The 17308-nt window shown below is 32.1% G+C and overlaps 2 protein-coding genes and 1 pseudogene across 2 annotated transcripts; all 3 read left to right on the top strand.

Annotated features, from left to right (window-relative positions):
* The first annotated feature begins 72 nt into the window (after positions 1-72).
* Positions 73-3064, top strand: LOC131848012 (pyrimidodiazepine synthase-like). Its single transcript, XM_059197750.1, has 5 exons — positions 73-269; positions 660-827; positions 1570-1727; positions 2242-2487; positions 2766-3064. The coding sequence occupies exons 1-5, from the start codon at positions 245-247 to the stop codon at positions 2931-2933; spliced, it is 765 nt and encodes a 254-aa protein (XP_059053733.1). The 5' UTR covers positions 73-244; the 3' UTR covers positions 2934-3064.
* A 4090-nt stretch (positions 3065-7154) lies between these two features.
* Positions 7155-11372, top strand: LOC131848159 (pyrimidodiazepine synthase-like; annotated as a pseudogene).
* A 1897-nt stretch (positions 11373-13269) lies between these two features.
* LOC131848000 (pyrimidodiazepine synthase-like) lies at positions 13270-17308 on the top strand. Its single transcript, XM_059197732.1, has 5 exons — positions 13270-13535; positions 14646-14813; positions 15832-15989; positions 16244-16483; positions 17015-17308. Exons 1-5 carry the CDS (start codon positions 13274-13276, stop codon positions 17153-17155), a joined length of 969 nt encoding a protein of 322 aa, XP_059053715.1. The 5' UTR covers positions 13270-13273; the 3' UTR covers positions 17156-17308.

Below are 17308 nucleotides of genomic sequence, written 5' to 3'. Positions count from 1 at the left end.
AATTTCCAGAGCCGTAAATAACTTTTAAAAAAAAATTAAAACCTGTTCGACTCATCTGCGGTTGCTATATAACCTGTCAGCAATCAACAAATAGTTTTTTACCGTATTTTCCTTCCTGATTTATTCGTCTCAGTCTGATACTTATCGACTTGAAATAAATACGTTTTCAGTGTTCTAATCCATAATTTAGTATTTCTACTCTATTAACATTTTATTACATTGTGACAGGTATTCCTATTTAGTTATGTCCGAGAAGCATTTACAAGCCGGTAAGATGAATTAATAATATATGTATTTGTGTACCTAATTTGTTGAAATATTACTTAAATAATAATTTAAAATCTATTCACAATGTAATTATTACGCTATTATTATAATACTATTATTAGAATTCAATTAAAAGAAAGTCAAACTATGCATTAGTTTGACTTTCTTTTAATTGAATTCTAATTAAGTTTTTATCTTAATTCACGGGTGCAATGCCCCCAAGAATTATATACTCGCTGATCAGATCAGATAGTTGTACAACAGATATTTAATTATTTTATCACTGTGTATAAAGTGATTATAATATTGTTTTGTTTTCTTATTTTGATTTCTTATTAATTTTATCTGACATCTGAGTTAATCACATGTATTTATAATTTTTGATGTTTTAGGTGATGTCCTGCCTCAATATAGTGGCAAATTGAGATTATTTGCTATGAGATTCTGCCCATATGCTGAAAGAACTGTTTTAGTTTTGAATGCGAAAAATTTGCAGTATGATTTAGTGTTTATTAATTTAGACCACAAACCAGAATGGTTATTCAATTTCAGCCCTAAAGGTAAACTTATTACAATAAATAAGTCCTTACATACTTTATTTTAAATTTAAATTATGGTAGGTATTGATACATACATACATATATTTAGCATGTAAATGTGTTTTTAATACATCTGAATATGGTATGTAGCATCCTCCTGAGAATATGCTGGCGGGGCACCAGTGGAAGATGATCAGAAAATTAGGTCAGTGACATGGAAATAAAAAGAAGAAATCATTAACAATCCTTACCCCATCACAGCATTGTTGAGTTTGATATGGAGTCATCATTACACATGTATGAGCTGACCTATGAATGCAATGAATGGAGTGTAAATCTATGTTGAAGTCAGCATAATCATTGTTAATTTCATGAAAAATTATGAATTTAACAATGATAATGCTGAAGTTGCAGGCTCAGGTATTATTTACTAAACATAGTATTAGTATTGTTCTTCTGCTTCATACTTTTTTTTACAATTCACACAGGCCAATTTGTTTTAAGCTAAGCAGAGCTTTAGTTACATAATGACTAATACATATATGCATACAAAGAAAATACATATATGTGTAAAACACCATGAACATTATAACCAATCATACACATGAATACAAATGTTTGTTGGGTGTGAAGAATTGATCCCACAATGATTGGAAGCATGGTGTGGAATAAACTTTGGACGACTCATATTTTCATATTAGGTCATATTACAGGTCATATTTTTGACTCACTATTTTTATTAAAATTATGTGTATTTGTATAGGTACTGTACCAGCACTAGAGTATGAGCAAGGCAAAGCAATATTTGATAGCAACATCATCAATGTGTACTTGGATGAGAAATATCCTGATGTGCAATTGCAATCAACTGACCCACTTCGCAGAGCTCAAGATAAGATTGTGGTTGAGAATTTTTCTGGTGTATGTATACTAATAATTATTATATATGTGAAAGTGTTTTTCTGTCTGTTTATTCCCTTGTCACAAGTAAAATGACTGAATGTGTCTTAACGAAATAAAAAAATAATGCCATATTTTATAAATTTAATACTGGTGGTCCTCATTATACAATCATCTACCTCTTGTTATCTAACCTCACTGTGACCATTACAAACCATTTCCATTGCTATCTGTTGGTGTGGATGATATTGCATTGATAATATTTTTGTTGGTCAGCATGTACCATTGATTTATTTGTATATCTGATGTCACTCACACACAACAAACATTGATCAAAAAACACTTTTATATATTATCATTCTTGATTACTATTTTATTTATTATAGGAAAATTAACCATGTAATTTTATATGTATCATATTGAACATGTGAATGAATAATCTTCACTGATAGTGTCTATCAATATATAAGAAACTATTGTATAATCTTTCAAGATTTCCAGTAATAAAAAACAATGTAATAATATTTATGCTTAGGCTCAATCAGCATACTACACAGCTGCCTTCAATGCCCCAGCCCTACAACCCTCGAGTGTAGAGAACTACCATAAAGGCCTTGATGGACTACAAAAGGAATTGGAGACGCGCGGTACTAAATATTTGAATGGCAGTGAGCCTGGTTTAGTTGATTATACAATTTGGCCTTTCTTGGAACGATTTGAGGCTCTGCCTTTGCTGGGTAAAACGGAGTTTGCTATTGACAAGGCAAAATACGAAATTTTAGTAAGTACCCACAAATATATTCAAACGACAAAAAGACTTCCGTAAATATTTACGTATGCCATGGCAATCAATAATTAAGTCAACAGTATATACTTAAATTTCTTGCTAGTAATAATAATTGTAAACATGTAGATGGCAAAATGTGATATTTTCTTATTGATTTATTTGCGCAAGAAAATTGCACTAGTAAGGTAGAAGTCGGCATTTTTAAATTCATTTCGGTTCTGATAATATATTTTTTTAATTCGGTTACATTATTTTATTTTATTGTTTTTCAGACTACCTACATTGAAGCAATGAAAAATGTGCCTGCTGTAAAAGCTTATCGTCTGCCTGCAGAAACTCATGCTAAATTTACTGAGTCGCGTGCTAAAGGGGACCCCGACTACAACATGCTCGATTCAAGTGAAGTCTGCTGCATGCGCCCCAGAAAGAAGAAGGAATAAATTATAATTTATTTTCATTATTATTTTCTTGCTACAAAAAGTACAATGTAATATTTTATTTCGTTCAATTCAAAAACAGTTGGCAATATAGATACTTAATATATGTTAATATACATACATATTTATTCATATACCCTAGTATTACTTTTGTCCTCATTTATTATTATAACAATAATATTATTTTATTTATGATATAATAGCAATATATACCAATATAGGACAGGTATAAACATTTTCTGCTGTTCAGCGATGTTTAGATTTTCCGATATTTTTGAACTAGCAGGACACTTTTGAATGTTTTTGCTAAAAATTAAAATATATGGACGCGTATAAAATTCTAACTGTTTGGAGATATTAAAATGCACCTTTCGGTGATTAGCTTTACAGAAAATAACAAAAATTATGCATTTTATTATAGTATATGCAAGCCAGTACCTTTTTTTATCATGTGGAAAAATATTCAAAAAACCCTTCTGGCATAAGGGTTGTGTGATATTCTTACCCACTAAAAAACCACACGCTGTAGCTACAAGCGCCATTGCCGCATTGAGTCGCATGGTCGCTTTAACATAATAATAATAATACACTTTTATTAGTCACAATCATATACAGGACTTAATTCCTTTTCATAAACAATTTGTTGTGATTGTATGATCCTGGGAACTGTATTAGGCACGAGACCTGTATATATCAGTAGACCAGTACTCACCCCTCGGTTGTACGGTTCTACATAGGTTTATACAGTAAGTTTATGGCAACATCTAAGTGTCGATAGTATCTCATATCTTAGGTATAATAAATATATATCTACTAGGAGACCCGGCTACACGTTGCTGTAGCTAAGGTTCTTAATATCTTAAATAATTTGCAATAAAATAATATTGCGACTATAAAGTGAGATGTAAGCTATATATCCTATCTTTCAACTTGGTCAAATTACACGCAATGTGCAAATCAAATTTGCATTTGGTTTAGTAGTAGTAGTAGTAGAGTCCATCGCCGACAAACAACGTGACATGTAATTTTTATATATAAAGATATAGGTATATGTAGTAATGTTATACGCGTGTGTGAAACTGTAATGATATGTAGTAAGTACGTTTATGCAAGTAATAGTTTCTCTGTGTCTTGATAATTTTAAGTAATTTGTCAATTTGAGTCTACATTGAAATCTTGTTAGTTGTAGAATGTTCAATTCGTGATGCAGGACGAAAAGAATCGATGAGAAAACTGAGTTTTCATATAGAAGTGGATTGGGGGTAGTTATGGTGCGTTGTTTGAGGGTGGTATATAACTTGGAACACGCAAAGATGAGGCCCGCTGCTAGAGTGGGCTACCGCCATTGGAGCCGCGGTGGACTGACATCGGTCCCTGAGTAGCAGTCCCAGCATAGTACCCGCTTGCCTCCCCCGGGGCGGGCGGATCACCATGAGTAATTTTCTCCAAGTAAAAAGGGTAGTGTATAACGTAAAAAGCGGGGAATATGGGCTTAAATGTACACATCTTGAGAAGATCTCTCTGTGCTCTTTCTAATTTTAATAGCGACATTTTGCTATCACCTCCCCATGATGTGATACAATATGTAAGAAGGGATTGACCGAGGGCTATGTAGACCATGCTAACAATATTCACAACAGCTACATGACGCAATCTCCTAAAGACGTACCTAAATAAGTTTACGAATCCTCTCGGTAGTGATACTGAGATGGTGGTGGAAGTTAAGTCTATAATCGAAATACATTCTATCGTAACTTACAAGCAAGTACTTAAAGCGGTGTCCTAAACTCCTGGATGTATGAGACGATCGAAATGAGGAACTACTGGTAACTCTAACTCTACCAGTTAGTATACATTGCATTATTATATTCAACTGTCATGGTAACTAATTGAGTAAATAGATATATGGATGTCTAAATCTATGATAGTCAAAGGAAGTAACCACCTATGTTATATTTTACTATCGACACATCGACATTATGCCAGCGTGTAAAAGGATTAACCGTCATACTTACTACTACTTATACTACTAAACATAGAATAGAATAGAATAGAATAGAAAATCATTTATTCAAATAAACTTAATTTAAGCACTTTTGAATAGTCATAACAATTTGTTTTTTATCTACCACTCGTTCGGAAAGCTGTCTCATCACAAGAAGAACGAGCAAGAAACTTGTGTGTTGCTCTTTTAAATAATCCTTGTAAGTTTACATTTACAAGTCGAAACGTGTGAATACAAACTACCAACAAGCACTAATTTTTGGGTCAAATATAAATATGCAATAAGATTAAATCAGTCGTAGTGATAAGAGCAGACCAGTCCCTACAAGCAGCACTCGTTCACGAGTATGACGGATGAGCCAGCCATCACTGCGCTCGACCATATTTTAGGGAGCCCATTGACCCGGCCCACCACGCCGCCACATGTCTGGACATTTTAGTGAGCATGACTACTCATTCCACACGACCACGTCACAGCTATAAAAATTACTATATGGTAGTTACAGTATTCGCACTTTACATAAGGATGCATGCGGCAATCAATACAAAAGCCGCTACGCTATCATATATCAAGAAAGCAGTATGAAAATTAAAATTATAACGTTGTCCGCAAGTAAACTTATTCTTGCTATATATTGCTATCATCTATAAATTCATCTATCTTATAATAGGCTTTTTTACATAACATTTGTTTAATATAAGATTTGAATTGCCTCTCTGTAAGATTTAGCGTAGACTCTGGCAGTTTATTATAGAATCTTACGCAATTACCATAAAATGAATTACTAACTTTGTGTAGACGGCATTTAGGTAAAATTAGCTTATTTTTATTGCGTAAGTTTCTACTTGTACAGTCTTTAAGTTTCTTGAAACTATCTAAGTTTTTCCTTGTATACATAATATTTTCATAAATGTACTGTGAGGCAACGGTGAGGATATTTGATTGTTTAAAGCATTGACGTAATGACTCTCTAGAACCCATACCATAAATAGAACGTATGGCTCTCTTTTGTAAAATAAATATAGTATTTATATCGGCAGCTTTACCCCATAGCAGTATGCCATATGACATAATGCTATGGAAATAACTAAAATATACAAGTTTTGCCGTCGCCACGTCTGTTAATTGCCTTATCCTTCTAATTGCATAAGCAGCAGAACTAAGTCTACTGGCTAATTTTGAAATATGGGGCCCCCATTGTAACTTCGAGTCCACTGTTATTCCTAAAAAAACTGTATCATTAACAAAATTTACTATTTCATCATTAAGCAATAGCTGCGTATTTACTTGTTTTACATTAGGCAGCGTGAATTTAATGCACTTAGTTTTGTTGGAGTTCAATAATAGATTATTACATGTGAACCAATTTAGTATAGCAGAGATAGCATAATTTACATCGTCTAATTGATTACATTGGCGACCAATTTTAAACACTAACGAAGTATCATCCGCAAATAACACTATATCTGCAACTTTCTCTACCATGTAGGGAAGGTCATTTATATAAATTAAAAAGAGAAACGGGCCTAATATTGAACCTTGAGGAACGCCCATTTTTATATTAGTTCCCTTAGACTTTACACCATCAATATCTACAGTTTGCACCCTATCCTCTAGATAAGTTTTCATTAGACTTAGGTCATTATCTCTAATACCATAATGTTTGAGCTTGTACAAAAGTGTTTCATGATCTACGCAATCAAACGCCTTCGACAAGTCACAAAAAACGCCGAGAGCATCCTGTGAGTTTTCCCATGATTCGAATATATGTGTAATAAGCGCTACGCCTGCATCAGTAGTAGACTTGCCGGCAGTGAAACCATATTGCTGACTGTGAAGCAGTCCGTTATCCCTGAAGTATTTTAACATTTGGTTAAACATAATCTTTTCAAATACTTTACTTAGAACTGGCAAAATAGAAATTGGTCTATAGTTGCCTAGCTCAAATCTATCTCCAGATTTAAAATCTCCATAATTTAACGTTTAACCCCTCAGTAATTTGAAATCACAAATCAAGTCTTTGCATATTTATATATATATAGTAACATTAGTGTCTGAATGTATTAACAATGGTATCTCTAATAAATATCGATTCATGAAATTTCTACATACGTTGAATGACAGCGCATTTTAGCCCAATTTATCAGCATTTAATATGCTGCTATCTCAGTGATTTGTATATTTTTCGTAAACTCATCAGTTCCCCCACCTTATTAAAAATGATAACATTAACATTCAGCTTAGCATTTCATATATTTATGACGTCCTCTAGAATCCTTCGACCAGTGGCTCGTTTCCTAGGATACACGTCTCACCTAACCATGTCTACCAAAGCTGTCAAAGGCAAAATCAATGTCAATACGAAACATTTGACTAAAGGTGAGATTTCATATATACTAGTTAGGTACCTATATTCATTTATTATTAATGTTAAACTTACTATTGTTGCTTGTATAATATGTAGATGAATTGCTTGTCCCTGCTATCCTGGTCTAAGTACCTTCTTATAATTTTGACCTAGTTATGCATTTTGATATACTAAAAAGGTATTTATCATTACGATAATGTTTATTAGCTCTTGTCGTAACTTCACCGCACACGCTAGTTACTGTAATCGTGTCTACTGAGCAAATAACAACGAGATTAATATTGTCATATATTAAATTTACCCGCCAACTAATTAATTACTAATTTCAAAGATGTTGAAAGCAACACTACATGCCTAAATTATAATAGATTGATTGAAAACTTTATTTCGCTGTTGTTATATGTATATGTTGTATGTTCGCAATTTGATGGTATTTCTTACCTATGTAAGACGATGGCTAACTATAGGCTCATAATAACAGTAAGTCGAGTTTAATGTCATAGAAAAGTAAATAAAAAAGGTATAATTGAAATACTTTTCTATATGAATAACCTATGACTACAAAATAATGCCTATCAATTGATATTCTGTCAAATACAGTGCAAATATCACAGTATTTAGAAATTTAAATGAACAAATTCTGTATAATCTAATGTACTTAAAATATTTTTCTTTCTTTCTTTCTTTCTTTCTTTCTTTCTTTCTACTTTTATGTACACCTACCTATCTAAAGTCAAAATGTCTGAGGACAAGAAATGCTACTAACTAAGACATATCGATTTGGGAATCTCTCTGCCGAGGGAGACGGGGATTGTTAGTAAGTAATGTAGATAATGATTCATTAAAAAAACACATTATCATCCATTTTTAACTTGTATCATTAAAATATTGAAGTTATATTTTCTCTCAACAGGTGATCCACTGCCTCCATTCAATGGCAAACTTCGTGTTTACAACATGAGATACTGTCCGTACGCGCAACGGACAATATTAGCATTAAATGCCAAACAAATTGATTACGAAGTTGTCAACATTGATTTAATCAACAAACCGGAGTGGTATACTACGAAGAGTGCATTTGGTAAGGAATAACAAGCATAGTAATATCATTGACAATTAGAGCGATCCTATATATTGCTAACTAATATCCCCTATCTATTGCTAATGCGACTTTTATGGAGCTACACCTATATTTTTATAGCGTCAAAAAGCAACTAACTGGACTGGGTTAAAAATGAACCTTAAAAATACAAAAGTCAAACTGCTTAAAATAATATCTTTAAATAAAAAGCTATATAAGATACCTTTTATTCTTAACAAAGTACGTCGTAGCAACTTTGTGATAGGTAACCTATAACAAGAACTTGGATTGTTTTTTCATATATCCAACGGCCGACCCCCTCTCCTTACAGAACGTGCCAAATGTTGTACAATAACTAATTAAATTAGATGAAAAGTTTTTTCAAAATATAATACCAACATATCATACTAGTCAAATTTTCTTCAAATATGTTTGTTTTAAAATTAACACGTAACGGAAATACTTTATTTTTAACAATAATATACCTACCTATTTAGTTCATTTATATAAACATCCATGACAGTATAGATATTAAAAAATATGCAAGTGAATGGAATTATAAAGATTTTTTAGAATAAAAAATATACCTTTATGTTTACTGTAACAATAGTAGGTATAGGGCGAAATGTAAATATTTATGGCAAAATTTCTATTGAAAGTATTATATCTATCACGCATGGGTGAGGGTAGACTTGAGGTCTCTGAATATAGATAAAACGAATACCTACATCGTAATTTTATTGCTTGGACAATTTCTTCTCAAGCATTAAATATGCTTAGCATTGAATTGAACTAAGTACACTTTGATATCATTCCTACTATAAATATAGTTCGGTGCCAGATTTCAATGAGGCGAGAGTCGCCTTACCTGTATATATGATTCGTATTACTATGTAATATTATGTTATCTGTGCTATTACACAATCTAAACTAAGTACTTCTTTATCATATAAAACTTTCGTAACTAATAAACATAAGTAGTCCTGAACGAGTTTTTTTGTTACGATATACTTTGATAGATATGTTGTTTTTAAATATATATGTAGGTAACTCCTACAGTGCAATACTAATTAATATTTACTGTATAAAATTTAATGACTTTCGTTTTACCTTATCAAAATGAAAATGCATAACATATTGTTTGTTTTATTACAGATAAAGAGAGAATATTATTTGGTTATATGTTTTAACGAAGAGCTTTTTATTTTTATGATTTAACGTGCAATTAAAATATGTAATGTGTCTTACATTACATATTTTAATTGCACGTTAAATAAATCAGTATCTATGGTAAATAAACCATTTGATATTTACAGGTAAAGTGCCCGCCATAGAAATTGAAGACGGAGTAACTATTTACGAGAGTTTGGTGACTGTGGAGTATTTAGATGATGTTTATCCGCAAAGGCCATTGTTACCCAAAGATCCAGTTAAGAAAGCTTTTGACAAAATTATAATCGAATCTGCGGCACTTGTAAGTGACTTTCACATTCATTTAAACAAAATGAGAATTATACCTACGACAAATGTCCTCATCAATCAAAAGGGTTGTTGCAATTAACGCTTCAGAAGAACGTTTGAAACTACAATACAACTGACTACTGAAACTACAAAATTAACACTCAGCAAGTGTCTGTATGATATGGTATTATATAAATAAAGTAAACAATTTATTTACATCAAAATAAATAGTAAAATATTAATATAATAAAAAACAATTCGCCTATTACTTCAAATAGTCATATGCTACTTATTTCAGATTAGTACACTCTTCTCCAAATTACTAAAAAGTTCAGGATCAATAAGTGAAGATACCTTCAACGCGTTACACCAATGGCTAGAATTTATCCAGGAGCAACTGAAGAAGAGGGGTACTAAATTCTTGGACGGGGATCAGCCTGGTTATGTTGATTACATGTTGTGACCCTGGTTTGAGAGAATTCTACAGTTGGGTTTGGCTGAAAGTATCCAAATAAAAGAAGAAAGGTATAAGTTATTGGTAAGTAGGTTTGTGTCTTAAGGTTATGGATAATTATAGAATGGTGCACCCTCCTGCGTTAACGGTTTACGCTGGCGGGGCACCAGTAGAGGACGATATATGAGTATGAGATCAGGTCAGTAAGCCCATCGTGATAAATTCACTATAAATTTATCAAAATGGTTTCCAGGGGTAATCACGTGGAGGTTAACCTGACATAGTACATTGATATTATGATTAGAAGTCCATATTATTTACAATCTCCTTCCCCCAGTATGTTTGTGTCCATGTGATGTACTCTTCGAACATTATCAAGACATCGCTGGTTTTGTAGTTTAGTACACAGCATTTCTTCCGATGGGCGCTGGTTTAATTCCACGCACGATGCAAACATTTGTATTCATGAGCATGATTGTCTGTATCGGTCTGGCTGTTTTCTATGTATATTATGTATGTACCTATTTAAGTTTTTCTGGCAGTTGCCTAGTATTCAGAACACAAGCTCTATGTTTTAGATACTAAACTGCCAGAACCTTATATTGGGACATGATGGCGCTGTGTGAAGTGTCCATGATTATCATTATTGTTTCACATTTCATAGTGTTACTCGTATGTAAAAGATTGGCGGAAAGTTTGAATATTTAATTATTAAATTCTCATTAACCTACTAATAATTATTATTCATATCATTCAAATATATTCATACAATGTGTATTAAGCCTGTTATTTTTTTCTAGGTTCCGTATTTAAATAATATGTTGAAAGATCCCGCCGTCAGTCAATACCTCATTCCTGGCGATATATTGCGAAAGTTTTTTGAGGGATATGCATCTAGTACACTTCATTACAACTTGTTGACTGAGGAGTGATGACTAACTTGCTATTTGAAAGATTTTTATACATATGAATTGTGACCTTACAATCTACTGTGAAGTAATATCATTGCAGACCCGTGAAAAAAGCTTGGTACTTTATTCAATTATGTAACTTCATACAGTGTTATTCATAAAACTTAAGAAGCCTTTATAAGCCCACTATAACAGTGCTATAAAGGCTTTATAAAAATCTCTTATAATGTTTAGAGATAAGGTATAACTAATCCTAGTCTACTTACTATATGTTATTGTGTAATAAAAGATATTCAAAGATGTATATGTACAGTTTATAGAACCTACCGTCCTTTTCATAACAATTGAAACTAAATCCATTATAAATACTACAATGTTAAAAAAATATTTATTCTCTTACGTATGTCAACATTTTTTATCATTATCTTTAGTCTCTACCGTACAGTTCGGCTATTTCTCTTGGAACTGATAAATTAGATACATTTAAGAAAACTAGTCGAATGAAATGTGGCCAGTGGCCTAGCGGTTTAGCATCAGGTTTGGTTTGGTTTAGCTTATTTCCGATGATCGTGGGTTCGATTCTTCACATCGTGTGAACCAACCTTTGTATTCATGACTATGTATATGCGTGTATTATCATAGATAAAAAAAAGTTTGTTTGTCTGTTTATTACATTTTCATAGGTAAAATACTGAGTGGATTTAACAAATTAAAAAAATATACAATCTACATCTAGTTATCTAACCTCACTGTGACCATTAGATAACCATTTCCATTTCTTTTGCTATCTATTAATGTGGGTGTTATTGCATTGATAATATTTTTGTTGCTCAGAGTGTATTATTGATAAATTTAATATGTATATAGTCTGTTGTTGTCTCCTGTAATTGTATTTTTGTAAATAAAAAAAAATGTTAAGTATCATCATCCTCCTCATCATCATCAGCCCACTGCAGTCCACTGCATCTTCAGACCTTCTCATTCATGTTAAGTATATGTAATTTTATTTACATAATTGCAATTTTTTTACTTATTATTGTATATTATGCTATATTATTTATATATGCCGTCATAAGTTATTTTTCCAGATAGGACTTTATCTAATAAACTTCTTCAGCAGCTGTAGTCACATTTATGGTCATTATTACACAGTGAAACATCATAATTCATGAAATAGGGCAAACACGACGTAATTTAACTAAATTACAACAAAAATGTAACAACAACAACGTAATATAAACAACAAACACAAAAAACTACAACGACTTCAATATGGATACAACCGACTGAAGGTGAATGAACCAAGAGAATTACAAGAACTGAGAGAATTATCAGTCAAAGAGACATTTTCGAATATATTTTCTTTTTGTGGCATGTTTATTTTAGTATTTATATCTGATTGCAGAGGGCACCACATTCCATACTTCAATTCTTTCGCTATACGACTCTAATCTTTACGCCATTAACCTAAGACTCAAAATAAATAAACTAGATTATTGTAGTGTGCCTCCACTGAGTCAAGTGAAGTTCGCTGCATGCGCGAGAAGAAGGAATAAATTAAGGTGGCACTTTTAATGAGTGCCAAATTAAATCGCGGCTTACAAGCAAGTACCTCTAGCGGTGTCCTACCTGGATATAGGAGGCGATCGAAAGTATCTACCTATCGTCGCACATTGTACAAAGTCTGTTTCCATCATATGAACCTTTGTACTTTCACTAAATATGGCCGTTAAATGACGGAGTTCTGTTCGCATTATGTGCAGTGCAGTCTGTTATGGTACCTAATTAAGTAAATAGATGGAAGTATGTACCCACTATTATTAAACAAAGTTAGCACTAGCGCTACATTTTAGATCGATGCGTAAATTATAGCAGCGCCCAAAAGGATTTTCTGTCATACTTGGTAATAAATTTAATTTATATTGAACCCGGCAATAATTTGAAATCACAAATCAAGTCTACATATTTATGTATGTACATTAAAGTCGTCTAAATATATTAACAATAATGGAATACTTAACTACCAAAATATTATCGACTCATGAAATTTGTACAGACGTTGAATGACAGCGCATTTTAGCCGAATATATCAGTATTTACTATGCTGCTATCTCAGTGATTCGTATATTTTTCGTTTATACATCAGTTCCCCCACCATATTGAAAATGATAACATCAACATTCAGCTTAGCAATTCATGTATTTATGACGTCGTCTAGAATACTCCGTCCAGTGGCTCGTTTACTAGGATACACGTCTCATCTAACCATGGCTACCAAAGCGGTCAAGGGCAAAATCAACTTCAATACGAAACATTTGACCAAAGGTGAGATTTTTTGATATAGTTACTTGTTATTGTTTTTATAACATAGGAGTTCGGTGAGATATATTAATATGAAACTTATTATTGTCAGCTTTTGTAATATGTAGATAAATTGCTTGTACCTGTCACCTATAGGTTGTAAGTACCTAATTTTAACCTATTTAAACGTCGATATACTAAGAAAATACTTATCGTTAAATGTTTATTAGCTGTGGTAGTAACTTTACAACATGCGCCAATTACTATACGCATTTCCACTGAGCAAATAACACTACGTTTATAATATTAAACAATAATAATAATATTGTAATGTATGAAATTTGCCCGCCAATTTCAAATTTTGATGTGGGTACGAAGGAACTAAGGATTGCATTTTATATAATTATTGCTTAACTTAAGATATTACCTTGTTATTATTACAAAGTTTTAATCAATTTCAATATAAGAGGTTCGCAATTTGATTGTATTTATCGTCTTATACTATATCCATAATTTAGTAATTTAGTATATTTAGTAATCCATATTTTAATTAGTAATAAATAAGATACATACACTACATATATCTATCCTTAAATATCTACGTCTAATAAACGTAATTTATAGTAGGTACATGTTACAAGAGAGCACTGATACCTGTAGCACAGGTATAGTACCTAGTTTAGGTTATCAGTGTCCTCATTTTGTATTACGCAACTTTCTGCTATTTGGTTGGAAGAAAAAAGGGGATTGATATTTTTTATGATGTTAATGGAATGGTGTAGTCGCTTGCGCTAACTATTTAGGTACACTGGCAGAAAAGGGGATTGTTAGTACTGTAGGTCCCATTGCTAGCAAAGTAGCTATGTCGGGTCAAACTCCAAACGGTCCCTATGGAAAACGGTGTATCTTTATCGGTTATCTCGCCATAGAAAGAGATCGACCTGGCTATATGGCTATATACCATCAATATCCATTGGTAACTGTTTTATTTGTCCTGACCGTATGTCGTGGCAGCTGCCAGCGTATACTGTTAGCAACGTGCACCATTCCGTATTAATCTAAAAAAACAACATTTGTTATACATTTTTAACACTAGCATAATTAAAATATTGAAATTATATTTTCTCTCAACAGGTGATCCACTGCCTCCATTCAATGGCAAACTTCGTGTTTACAACATGAGATACTGTCCGTACGCGCAACGGACAATACTAGCATTGAATGCCAAACAAATTGATTACGAAGTTGTCAACATTAATTTAGTCAACAAACCGGAGTGGTATACTACAAAGAGTGCATTTGGTAAGGAATAACAAGCATAGTGATCATTGAGAATTAGAGCACTATTAAGTACATTCAATTGAATCTTTGGAGTCCTTACAAAACCTGCCACTATGATTTTTTTGCAATTATTAAATTCAATGACATTTTGTCTATAAGATAATATCAAATTGTCATACTATTCAGATTTTCTTTAAACATATTTGTTTTAGAATTACACGCGTAACTGAAAATCTCTGTTGTCACCAAAAAAAGACCTATCTTTAGCTCAATCCAAGACAGTATAAAATTTTCAATTATAATGAATTTTCAGAATAACAAAATATACATTTATATTTACTGTAATAGTAGAGGAGGATTCTTAGGAAGTTTATAGTAATATTTCGATTGAAAGTATTGCTATCGTGGTTCGGTCAGGGGAGACTCCTTTTAATAGAGATCGAACGAATACTGAATAATATCTACAACGCCAATTTCCTCTTATGCATTGGATATGCTGTAGGTACATATAACATAAGGACATTCTGATGTCATTATCCTACTATAAGTATAATCTGGGGCCTTTTTGATGAAACGAGTCACCTTATTACATAGATATATGATTCGTATTATACAATCTAAATTATTTATTTATCATGTAACATTTATATTTCACTTTATTAGGTAGGAACCTACATTTGACTTAATTGATACAATAAACATAGTAGTTCTAAACGAGTTTTTCTGTTACGATATACTTTGATACTTTTTGGTTACGTATATGTGTATGTTGTTATTACCTATATGTGTAGATGTAAACACAGTGTGATAGTAATTAATATTTGTTGTACAAAGATCTAATAAAAATAATCCATGATTTTTGTTTTATTTTATCAACATGAAATGCAAACATATTGTTTGTTTTATTACTGATAAGAGAATATTTAATTATATGTTTTAACGAAGAGGTTTTTATTTTTATGATAAGACACTTTATATGTTTTAATTGCACGTTAAATAAATCAGTATCTATGGTAAATAAACCATTTGATATTTACAGGTAAAGTGCCCGCCATAGAAATTGAAGACGGAGTAACTATTTACGAGAGTTTGGTGACTGTGGAGTATTTAGATGATGTTTATCCGCAAAGGCCATTGTTACCCAAAGATCCAGTTAAGAAAGCTTTTGACAAAATTATAATTGAAGCTGCGGGACCTGTAAGTGACCTTAACATTCATTCAACCGAAATGGGAACTACCTATTTAATTACTATTGAAAGTATAGGTAGTAGATAATTTACGAAACTATCGTTTTTCTAATACTCAGCTAGTGTCTATATGCTGTTATTGTATAAAATTGAATAAATTATGTATTTAGTTATTTATTGATATAAATATAAATAATAAAATATGAATAAGTATAATAAAACAAATTAATAGTTCGTAAACTATTCATATGCGACTTATTTCAGATTAGTACACTTTTCTACAAACTACTAAGAAGTCCAGAATCAATAACTGAAGATAACTTCACTGCGTATCACCAAGGGCTAGATTTCATCCAGGAGCAACTGAAGAAGAGGGGTACTAAATTCTTGGACGGTGATCAGCCTGGTTTTGTTGATTACATGATTTGGCCCTGGTTTGAGAGAATTTTACAATTGGATTTGGATGAAAGGATCAAAATAAAAGAAGATAAATATAAGTTATTGGTAAGTAGGTTGGTGAGAATGCGATGTGCTCTTCAAACATTATTAGGACGGTGGTCGCGGGTTTAATTCCTCGAACGATGCAAACATTTGTGTTCATGATGCTTGTGGAGACTTTTCTATTTGGGTTGCGAACACTGATTAAACTATTTGCTTTTGCAATAGCATTTGCTAGTGGTCACTATATTCTCCCAAGTTTGAATTTAACATATCTTAAGAGTCTGCAATAGACCTACATGAATAAGATATTTTGAATTTGAGTATGATTGTTTGTATTGGTCTATGTATATTATGTATCTATTGAGTTGTTCTAAGTCTAGTATCCAAAATAAAAGCTATACTTACATGGAACTGGATAGCGCTGTGTGAAACGTCCAGGGTTACCCTTACTGTTTTTATATTCGTACACATTTCAGTGTAAAAGATTGACTGAAAGTTTCATTATTAAATTCTCATTAACCTACAAATAGTTATTCGTAGCGTCATTCGAACATGTTAATGCAATATTTATTAAGCCTGTTTTTTTTCTTCTAGGTTCCGTATTTAAATGATATGTTGAAAGATCCTGCCGTTAGTCAATACCTAGTTCCTGATGAAATATTGCAACAGTTTTTGAAGGCATATACATCTGGAGATCTAAGTACAGTTAATTACAATTTATTGACTCAGGACTAACTTGCTTACTATCTGAAAGATTTTTTATACATAATAATTGTTACCTTGGAAGCTACTGTGAAGTAGGTAATATTATTGCTGACTCATAAAAATAAGATTGTTACTTTATGGAATTATGTAATGTATGTTTAGAGATAAGGTACCTATATCTAA

This window comes from Achroia grisella, unplaced genomic scaffold (assembly GCF_030625045.1).
Source record: "Achroia grisella isolate CSIRO2021 unplaced genomic scaffold, CSIRO_AGI_Agris_v1 utg546, whole genome shotgun sequence".
NCBI classification, from domain to species: domain Eukaryota; kingdom Metazoa; phylum Arthropoda; class Insecta; order Lepidoptera; family Pyralidae; genus Achroia; species Achroia grisella.
This window is presented reverse-complemented; position numbering and strand designations above follow the sequence as displayed.

Coding starts and splice junctions, on each gene's coding strand:
- LOC131848000 (XM_059197732.1), top strand. CDS start 13,274: ATGACAGCGCATTTTAGCCGAATATATCAGTATTTACTATGCTGCTAT. Junction 13,536..14,645: donor TACGAAACATTTGACCAAAG/GTGAGATTTTTT, acceptor TTCTCTCAACAG/GTGATCCACTGCCTCCATTC. Junction 14,814..15,831: donor TACTACAAAGAGTGCATTTG/GTAAGGAATAAC, acceptor TGATATTTACAG/GTAAAGTGCCCGCCATAGAA.
- LOC131848012 (XM_059197750.1), top strand. CDS start 245: ATGTCCGAGAAGCATTTACAAGCCG. Junction 1,728..2,241: donor TGGTTGAGAATTTTTCTGGT/GTATGTATACTA, acceptor ATTTATGCTTAG/GCTCAATCAGCATACTACAC. Junction 2,488..2,765: donor AGGCAAAATACGAAATTTTA/GTAAGTACCCAC, acceptor ATTGTTTTTCAG/ACTACCTACATTGAAGCAAT.